Source organism: Cheilinus undulatus, linkage group 2 (genome assembly GCF_018320785.1).
Source record: "Cheilinus undulatus linkage group 2, ASM1832078v1, whole genome shotgun sequence".
Taxonomy (NCBI): domain Eukaryota; kingdom Metazoa; phylum Chordata; class Actinopteri; order Labriformes; family Labridae; genus Cheilinus; species Cheilinus undulatus.
The window spans coordinates 37,970,349-37,980,684 of record NC_054866.1 but is presented as its reverse complement, the minus strand read 5'-3'; the positions used below and the strand labels follow the sequence as shown (position 1 = coordinate 37,980,684).

Below are 10,336 nucleotides of genomic sequence, written 5' to 3'. Positions count from 1 at the left end.
GAAACCACGCTCTGTCTCGCGAGATGTCAAAAGTAGCGTCATAGGAGTGACGTGTGTTTTCAAGGGAGTGAATAAAAACCGATAAAAACCTGGTATTGATAACATGACAGAGCTAAAAATGATATTGTTTGTCACTGTATGACAGGTTTGTTTTATTTAATTCCATGAGTGAATAGAACGAATACGAGGAACAAGATTACAAGTACTCCCCACCCACACATCCTGACATAACAGATATACTGAACCTTAGAGTTGGCAGACAACAATGTTGTATGTCAAAACAGACTTAATGCGTTACATTAACACACAACGGACCTATCACTTCTATTTACACCTGCAAACGCAGGCAAATTATTATGCGTTATAGTCCTTAAGTTCAATTGCAAACAACATTTTTTGGTGTCAAATTGACTACAGCCTATTCACCACTATACCAGCACATCTGCACAGTTCTTCTTTTGCATCTTTGTACATTTTTATGATGTATATGCTTTATAATATTTTATCCTACCACTATATTTTTCTATAAGAATACGTCAGTTTCTACCCTCTCAATATTTTCTCATTAGCCTATTAATATTTTTCATTATCCTTTTAATATTTTATTAACCTCTTAATACTTCTATTACTCTTATTTGCTTCTACACCAAACACCAAGTCAAATTTCTTGTATGTGAAGCTGCACTTAGCAATAAAACTCAATTCTGATTCTGATGGTAATGTTAGGGAGAACTGCCTAAAACACACCAGAGACTTGTAGAGGGTTATCCCCCATGTCCAATATTCAGAGATTACTGCATTGAATGCAAAATTCAAACACGGTCTTTATATCTTCCAATATTTGCGACATATAGAGAACATTACTAAGTAGCGAGGTGTCACTAAATATTAATCTATTTAATTAATATATTGCCACCCTTTTGTATGACACAACCAAAACCTCCTTTAAGGTGAGCACATGCATATACTATAATTGTAGTGATTGAAGTCTAAGAACTCACAGATGTTTAGCTTCAAGCTTTCCGTAAAAACAATTGTACTTTTGCATTGTCTCAATCCCTTCTTGCAGTGTTTTGCAATTACTCAGATTATGATTGTGTTGCCTGTAATGTACAGTACTGTGCAAAAATTTTAGGCATATTTGGGCCAAAATCCAAAGGCTGAAGTAAGGCATAGATTTGGCAAGTAAGCCGCCTGATGGCATCATCAGGCAGTAAGGGGGATTGTCACAACTCTGGTTGTGCTCTGGGTGTCTTCACATATTACCAGGAGTATAGAAAAATAAAAGGCTGAAAAAATGAAGTCCACACTTTTAGCGTGGACTAAGGGGTGGATGTGGTAAGCAAGCATAGCCATGGGTACTGTCCAGGCAGGTAGTAGTGTTGCCATAAGCTCCTGGCTGGCTGTGGTTGTCTCAAGGGTCTGAAAACTGCCAGCAATCTGTATGCATATTACCAGGGACAAAAAGGCCTGAACAGAAGAGAAGCCATCAAGCTTGACTTTGGCTGTTAAGCAACACACTTGTTTTGACATGTATCTAGCTGACCTCCCCTTCTCCAGCCCCAGGTTGTGACACTTTGGGCCCCGTGATAAATCCTCAGTGTCCTACATGCCTAAAACTTATAACCATATTTTGTATACCCTCACAGCACTTCCGCACACCTTTGCAATATGTTTTGTTTCACTTTGCAATAAGTTAATTTTCATGCATTACCTCAACAATGGCTTTCTCCTAAAAAAAAACAAAACAATATTTTCTTGAAATTTTTCACTAACTTTTTGCAATACCTTCCAAAGTTGTTTGTCCTTGCAATGTTTTATATCACCTCACAGTATTCAAATTCTCGCAATTATTTTGTCCAACCTTTCATTGCTCTCCCTCTACTGTACAATGTCTATTTTGCCCTGCTGAATCCTTAGACCCAGGAGTCTCTCCAGAAAAAAAGATGAATGTTAATTATCAGGATGCTGTGCTTTTATCTGTGACCATTACTGTACTCAGGCCATTAAAAAGTTCTCACTGTGTAGCCCTTGGGAGGCTGTTTATCTAAGGGCTCTTGTAAGCATAGACTTACATTATGAAACATCACTGAAAGTTTCTGTCAGAGACACAAAAAAAATGTCATGTGAAAGTTGCAGACAAAATCAAATCAATTTGATAAGCTGCTGCACAGGCAAATCATTTTATTAGCAAGCATTACACTTTGGCACATAGTAACAACAGCACCTTAGAGATCGGCAATTTAAAAAAGGGGGAACAGAAGAAAACTCCATGTTCGTACGAATGAAATATAATTGAAATGAAAACAAAAAAAATTTTTTTGGTAAACTTCAGAGGATCAAACCATTTTGAATCAAACATAAAACAAGACATGAATAAGGCATATGATTCACTTGTAAATTTCAAAAGCAAAAGAAAGGGCTTGCTCAATGGAAAGTGATGTTGTAACTGTTCGGTATTGGGAAGAATCAGATTACACACAAATGGTACACTTTACTATTCAGAACAGTAAGTATATCATGTCACAGCATACCAAACGCCTCACCAAAAGAATTATTTATTACAGGGATGACTGACAGACATTTCTGGAAAGTTCACGGTACAAAAATAAAAAGTGCTTTATCTACGTATAACTTAATGTTTCGTGTTTACATAGGGCTGCAGTCATAAAAATTTAGCTCCTTAAATGGAATTGTGTTACAACTTTTGTACATTTCAAACTGAAATACAAAGGCTTGAGTATCAAATGGACTTTTTCTAAGTGTCTGCTTTCATTCGTTTTTTGAAGTTGTCCTCCATTAGTTAACGAGAGAGGTTGGTTTAAATGACCAACATTGATTTTGATGGCTCACATTTTATGAAGTCAACATACTGAGCCTTAATTTACATTTCAAATTAATAAAGGTCACTATTACAGTGAGTTAGTATGAAAAGGTCACATTTATTTTTTTAAAAAATTGAAATTTTAAATTGGGTTGCTATCATACTACACAGAAACACAAATTGAAATTTGAGGAACTTATAGTTGCTTGGAAAAAGAGTATCTCCCACATTCCTTTTCCATGGGTTGTGTGCTTACAGTATGAACCTGGCAATAACTTTAATACAGCAAATAGGACCAACAGTTCAAGGAAATAAAGGTAAGGGTGTGAGGGTGAGTGGCAAAGATGAGGCTGCTGTTATTTGGGTATTTAAATTAATTCCTGTTGAAATGTCAGTTTCACGTTCACTGAAACATGACATGGTGAGTAATATGCATTGTGACAGCTCGAAAATGTTTTTCCTCAGTTTCAATCAGACAATGATACAAAGCAATATTAGGAACATGAGGAACAATTCCTCTTTTTACTCTAAGAGTAATTAAATCATGTTTTGAACGGGAAGTCTTTAAGAAATGTACATTCTTTGAAAAAACAAATGCTACAGTTGACTATTAACAATTCTATACAATCATCTTTTTACAGATTGATAAGAAATAAATGAGCAACGGTGAATTATTACCCAACCAATTTTCCATCACATAAAAGACTCCCACCTCAGGAACATTTTGGGGCAACAAGTACTGCGAAAGCAAATTATTAGGCTGACCAGGAGTGCTTGAAGTGAGCAGCTACATTATTAACCTTCAGTATGCTGCCTAACATGCAACATTAACCCTCTTTTGGTTTGAGCTCCTAATGTAATTATCCTCTATGATTATCACATCGAGCACACCCAGAGACCTGACACTCATATTAATCAAGCTGGTCTGGCATCAGAGAGTGATGTTAAACCTAAAAGACCTAAGTAACCACTCTCTGGATCATGACTTCCAGGGAAGAAGAAAACTCAACAAAAATAATCAAAAACCTTTCTTACACTGCAGTCCTACATCTCATCTAAACCATAATCCTCCTCTGGAAAATCTCCCACCGTCACATTCTGGGGCTTCACAAATCCACCATATTTGTCCTCACATTCAAAGTACTGCTTCCCTTCAACACTGTAGAGACAAAATTGATGAAAAGACATAAGAGTCAAACATAAACTCAGGATTAACAAGATAAACTTTGTTCCACAGTAAGTGTAACAAATAAAGAGCTCTTACGTTCCGTTGTGCTTCCCCAGGGGCTCGTCGTACTTCACACCCACCCAGTAGCCCTGCTTGAAATCTGTTGTACCTGTAATAAACATAGAGGCATTGTTCTTGAACCAGGTCTTTATACTATTATTACTGTTCTCTCTTCTAGTCATTCATTCTATGTCCAATTCGTGTAGCATGTATATGAAGGTAAAAGCTGCAGTGCATTACAGTGTCAGACTGTGCTGTTTCTCTGCCTATGATCTGGGTCTGATCTGAAATAATGAGGAGTGCCTCCTTAATGTTGACCTTTTAGAATTATCAGTCAAAATGTTGACTATTTGCCCTTTTGTTAGCTGTTAAGTCTCCAATGCAGAGGCACCACCTTAGCAGGCTCGTGTTATCTTAAAGGGTTAAATATTCCTGGGAGGCTTCTTCATCCTCTGCATAAACAAAGCCAGTGATTCAAAACAGTTAAAAAAAACGCTGCAAATGTGATGCACGTTAAAAATCTGCTCAGTTTCCAAATGACTGTAAAGCTAACGGTTTGAGCTGCACTTACCAACATACATGACTGTACCGAGCTTCGTGGGTTGACCAGCAACCTGCACTTGGCATCGGCTGCCGACCGAAATGGCATTAGCAGCAACCTTCTCTTCCTCTCTCCGAGCTGCAAGCTCAGCTTTCTTCTTGGCCATTTCCTCCTCATTATACTGACCAACACGACGATTTTTCATGAATGACCTTGCAGAGTCTGAAAGACAGTTGGATTATACTAAAACTCAGAGCACTCCAGAGCAGACTGTGAACTAGGCAGAGCATCTTCTATGAAAGAAGACTGGTTAATTCATTTAAACTACTTGCCAATGGATATAAATATACATTTTCTTTAGTTTTTACAGTTTTTACCATATATTTTATTATATTTGTCCAGACAACAAAATATGACTCAACAGTTATTTTTGTGGATTAACTTAATCAATTAATATGTTACCAGTAAACTAAAAACTTCAATGTGATTTGAGACCTCTAATCTTTTTTAGCAACAGGAAAAGGTGAGAAAATATTTATATCCATTCAAACAACAGCACAAAACAAAGCTTAAGAGAATCACAAATAGGCCAGAAGCTTCTGTATGTCAGACTTTACCTGTTCTCTTGTTATAAGCTTCATCTGAAATTTCAAACTTCTCCACTTTAGAAACATCAGAGAACTCGTCCATTTGACCTCCACTCCGATCAATAACCTTTCATTGAGAATAAGGCACAGATATTTATCAAACAAACACAGGCTTCAACTTTTCTGTCTGCAAAACTGATGCATCTTAATTGTGAGCTGTTACTAATTTGAAAATAAATAAATATATATATATATATATATGCAAAAAGACAGAATGGATGGAAGCTAAGACCAAAGTGACATCATTTGGCTGTATGCTGTTTGCTACAACTAGGCACTGGTCAAGGCCAAAGAGATACATACATGTATTCTGCACTCGTCATCAATAGGATAGGAACCAAGCAAGGCCTCGTCATCATCCATTTTCTGCAGGAACTTGTCAGATACACTGTATAACTCCAGGTTCATGTTAGAGGACGGCGCACCCACAATCATCTCCAATTTACCCTATATACATAAAAATAGAAAATTAGGAAGGAGAGTGTTTTACACATCATGGTCCTGGCTAAGTCTAATAATAGATCAAAAATGTGTCTCTTCAAGGTTTCCAGTGTTTCATGTATGGTATGGTATTTTTCTCACCTTTAGTTCTGCTATAGTAATCCCTCTATTGAACCTGCGCTTCACCTCAAATGAGGAGATGGTAGTTGTTAGACGCACATCCACAACTGGACAGGAAACTACTGTCACTTCACTTTCCATGGTGATGTTGATATGGACACAGCTTAGCTTAATATCAAATACTGGAAAAAAACAGGACAACAGTTGCATAATAACAATTGGTCAGTTGTTGCATTTAATTTTTCCTTCCTTACAGTAACTTTAATTTAAATCAGTTGTTTTCAATGCAATCTTCTTTCAATTTCAGCTGATACTGATGTATACACACTTGTAAACACACAAGTGTCTCCACTGCAAAAAAGAAAAAAAAAGGCTGAGACAAGTGGGGCAAAAAGAGGAGCAGGGAAGTAGGCTGGTGGATGTTTTTGCTTGGGGCTTCATTCAAAATGTTCACGGTTCACAGTGGGCCTCTTTGTGTGGGTTGCACCCTAGGAAACAACCATGTCTGATGGTACACTTGTACATTTTTACCAATATCTAAGGACAATATGTGTTATATACTGCCTATATGTAGGCAGTATATATAGTATATATGTAAGTTTTTGAACCAAAAATGACAAAAGGTCCTGCACAGTACTGTATATTAGTGGGAAATACTTTGTGCAAAACTTGACATGCACTTTTACAACTATGAGGTAGTTACTATACCCACTGCTGCAAATATCCTAAGGGAAGCCTTTGACTTTAGGTTATTATTCTCTTTCCACAAAATATATAATACATCTGTTTGCTGTTGCTTTTAACATTAATTAAACTGTTAACACTTAAGCATGGTTAACCCTTAGCACCGGTTAGAATGGCAAATGAGACAATCTCTTAGGGAGAGCTTTTATAAGCTGTTACAGCTTTCTTCAGGCCACTACCACTTAAGAGTTCACAAATATTTATCATGCTTAAATCAAACCAATTTTGCTTTAAGACTGACTTTATATGTGGAGAACTAGCTGCATAAGGATGGAAACATCTACATGCGTATTACCCTCCTACATCTAACTGAAGATGCCTGAAGATTACCCCATTTCTACATCACTTTCTAACTCGTGTATTGTTTTGACTTACATAGCAGACTCCTGTATTGTGATAAAGTCTTAAAATATGAACACGAATCTATTTTTCTGGCGTGTTAACATACTTTTTCAGCTTTATTTCCTGATAACACGGTCTCATTCTAGCTAGCTCGTTAAGAAGAGCTAGTCACTGGCAGCTTCAACGTTAGCTGTTTGGGTGGCTAACAGCAGTAGTCACGTTGGATACAATGAGGTCCCTCCGTAAGACGTTAGAGTGACTGTATATACTTACATTTGCCGATATTTAAGGTGATGCAAAGGACGCAGGGGACCACCCGTGGCTTAAATCAACCTTTAAGCGTACAAGTTTAAAGCTTGTAGATGTTTCGATACTGCCTTCGTTGCTTAGCCACGCCAAAAATCACGTGACTGGCCAACCTAGTGACCCGCTCGTTACGTCATACTCTTTCGCATCAGCGTCTCTTGAGGTTGTGTAACAAGGGGGCGCTCTTTGCGATAGGCATCCTTGTTATCGTTTGTTTAGTTTGCCCGTATATTTATTTTTCTGTATTATTTGAAACGTATTCAATGGAAATAGTATCACTCTCGCTTTCAGATTCAAGCTGATACAAAGCAGCACGACCAACGGTTTGTGCAGCAGGTGTCGCCATTTGTAAGGTCTGTAAGAGGGTTTAGAACATGAACGATTTTCTTTACACATGCTGAGATAAACAACAACGCTCTAAATAAAGCTACCTTCTTTACTTCTCACACTAAAGAACTGCTTTTTTGTTAATAAACCGAAGACAAAGATTTATGCTATAAACTGGTTTCTGCCCCTTTATGTGAGACACAACTGTTTTACGCCCAGCTAAACGTTATACCCGCCCCTACACTAGAAAGCACCAATTACTTTACAGAATTAGGTTAACATCGCCCTACGCATTGATTGACAAGACCGATCACCAATCATCATACAAGAGTGAACAAGCCCAGTGAAACGACCACATCGAGGCGCTATTCTCTTAATAAAATCACCGAGTGCATAAATTACACTACGATACCGAAGTGAGGTTTTTCTGTGGTGCTTGACTGGGTATTTTGGGGAAATGACACAAAAGAAATATGCAAATATTTGCAGTATGTAACTCCTGGTTTGACCTTATAAGCAGAATGGTCCAGGCCAAAAAGTATCAGACCCTCATCCAACCCTAAACTATGTTCCTCAGAAATTTTCCAGACTTTTACATAGGAGAAGATTTCCTGCAGTTTACCTGTCAGGCGATGGGCAAGTTTCTGGTAAAATCCGGGTGAGAAATTCAGCCGCTGACGTGCATTACATGCAACTCATCCAGGTAAATTCGGGACATTTTTAAGAGTTTTGTGCAATTGTGAATAGCTGTATAATGCTCTGGTTTTAACAAAATAACAATTTATATGATCACCTGTTTCATACTTAATGTGTTATGGATTGTAAGTGTATTTTTTAAATATAAACACAAAGACTTATCACTTGTTGATCTGCAATCTTATATTTCTTGCTGATTTTATTAATCTTAAGATATCCCAAACTTATTCCCAGCAGTATTACCAGGCCCATCTTTATTCACTAACAGAAGTAGAGCTGTTTCTACAGCATAGATAACAAACCAAAGCATGTATGGGCAGAGAGGAGAGGATCAAAGAAAGAGCTAAACAGCAGGTGGGTTAAAAGGAGGGGGAGCAGTGGGGGAGCTGAGACAAACCCACAGTCCCACAGTGAAGCTTTAAATTCCTATGGTTGTTGATGGAGATCGCTGGCCTCATCAAACTTTCTCTGCTAAACATGACCAAGTCTGGAGCATTTAAGATACAGAGGGAATTGATTTTTAAGGGAATTCTGCTGCAAAAATCTAACAATAAATGCCTACACAAACGCAAATTGTATCTGCTAGACCTAATTGTGAGTGTTGGCACTGACAGTATTTGCATAACCACCTAGCTGGAAAACAGGTCTTACCTGAGCTACATACTGACGTGTTTCATGTTTGCTCATATAAAATGTACGGTAGATTTAAGAATGGAGAGGGCAGTCAATATAACCAATAAATTCATGAAGTTAAAATTCCTGGAAAGCTTTTATATACTATCATAGCTAGAGGTATAATGTGTAAATGCTGTCATATAATTCAAGCTACAAACCAAGACTTGTTCTGTTAATATTAATGAATAGTCTCTTTCTAATTAATATAAAACTTCAATCAACAGAATGAGCTTTTATTCAATGTGAAATGACTCTGAAACAGGTGTCGACACCATTTGGATCTTTGTTTTAAATCAAAACTTGTGCACAGTAAGATGGTTACTTGGGACATACATAAACAAACAGGGCATCTAATCCCTGATTTGATTTTGTTTTGTAAGACAGCTAGTTTGTGCTTACCTGTTGTCAGCTGCGAAACATATGAGCATTATTTTGTCTTTCTTGGACAGATGTTGGAGTTCATTTTTACTTTTTGTGGTCTGCTTTCTCCTTAGTTTTGATCCGCAAGCTAATCCAACGCTAAACACACACAGAATCTAACTGAAACCTGCCTTTATTTGTCAAAACTCTGATGCATTCCCACCTGTGTTTGACAGATTATATTTACAGAAGAGAAATATCATGGATTTTGAATGTCCATCATCCAGCACAACTATTTTTGCCTTGTTTTAGTCTTCTTGATGAAAACTAAACATACATCCTTCTAAGTTTTTATTCTCAAAGACTTATTCATAGCTAGTCTTATTCTTGTCTTTTTCATAAAAAAAGAGGTAGTCAACAAAGGTAAGCAGCCCCCCAAAAAGAAATACCCATTCATTTTCTCCATAGTGGATTTGATTATTAGCAATATTATCTGAAGTATCCAAGCTCAACTTATCACGAGCTGAGTGTGAAACGATTTTTGGTCACCATAGAAGAGTCTACCAAGCCTGAAAACAGAGGCTGTTGACTGTTAATTACAACAATACATGCTGCTGCAGTATGAAGCAAAACTATAAATATTTAAAATTTACCATTTTAAATGTTGTTATGAAAGACTATGATAAAGGTGAGCATGGAAAAGGGGTACGTATGTGGTAAAATAAATTGCAATGAATTTAGGATATGTGGTTTCTTCATTCTCCACAGTCTTGCACCACTGCCTTTTTCCCAGTTCTGAAGGCCATTTTTGCGCTGAATCAAATGTTTTATAGCCATCAGTATTCATGTAGTTAGATAACTTAAATCAGGAGTGTCAAACTCATACTGGGTCTGGGGCCAGATTTGCTCCAGTGAGACGTCCTGAGGTCCAGACTATTTAGACCAGGAGTGTCAAAGTCAATAGCGGATTCTGAATTTAGGCCAAACTTAGAGCCTAACAAGGTCAATATTTTAACCATAAACTGCCTATCTCATTCTAATAAAATATGAAAAAAACGATGATAATTGATCATTCTGAGATGAAA

At 37.2% G+C, this 10,336-nt stretch overlaps 1 protein-coding gene across 1 annotated transcript; it reads right to left on the bottom strand.

The window, feature by feature from the left end:
- Nucleotides 1-2,169: 2,169 nt before the first annotated feature.
- On the bottom strand, nucleotides 2,170-7,300 carry tbcb (tubulin folding cofactor B). The gene is made up of 7 exons (XM_041813310.1): nucleotides 7,161-7,300; nucleotides 5,823-5,983; nucleotides 5,544-5,687; nucleotides 5,211-5,307; nucleotides 4,624-4,815; nucleotides 4,089-4,161; nucleotides 2,170-3,983 (listed from the first exon to the last, which is right to left on the bottom strand). Exons 2-7 carry the CDS (start codon nucleotides 5,940-5,942, stop codon nucleotides 3,869-3,871), a joined length of 741 nt encoding a protein of 246 aa, XP_041669244.1. The 5' UTR covers nucleotides 5,943-5,983; nucleotides 7,161-7,300; the 3' UTR covers nucleotides 2,170-3,868.
- Between the last annotated feature and the right edge of the window lie 3,036 nt (nucleotides 7,301-10,336).

Bases quoted from the DNA above. Each gene is read 5' to 3' on its own strand.
- tbcb (XM_041813310.1), bottom strand. From the start codon at position 5,942: ATGGAAAGTGAAGTGACAGTAGTTTCCTGTCCAGTTGTGGATGTGCGT. The intron at 5,308-5,543 runs GTATGTATCTCT...TCTCAATGAAAG, and splicing joins ATGACGAGTGCAGAATACAT to GTTATTGATCGGAGTGGAGG. The intron at 4,162-4,623 runs GTAAGTGCAGCT...TGTTTATTACAG, and splicing joins CGGTACAGTCATGTATGTTG to GTACAACAGATTTCAAGCAG.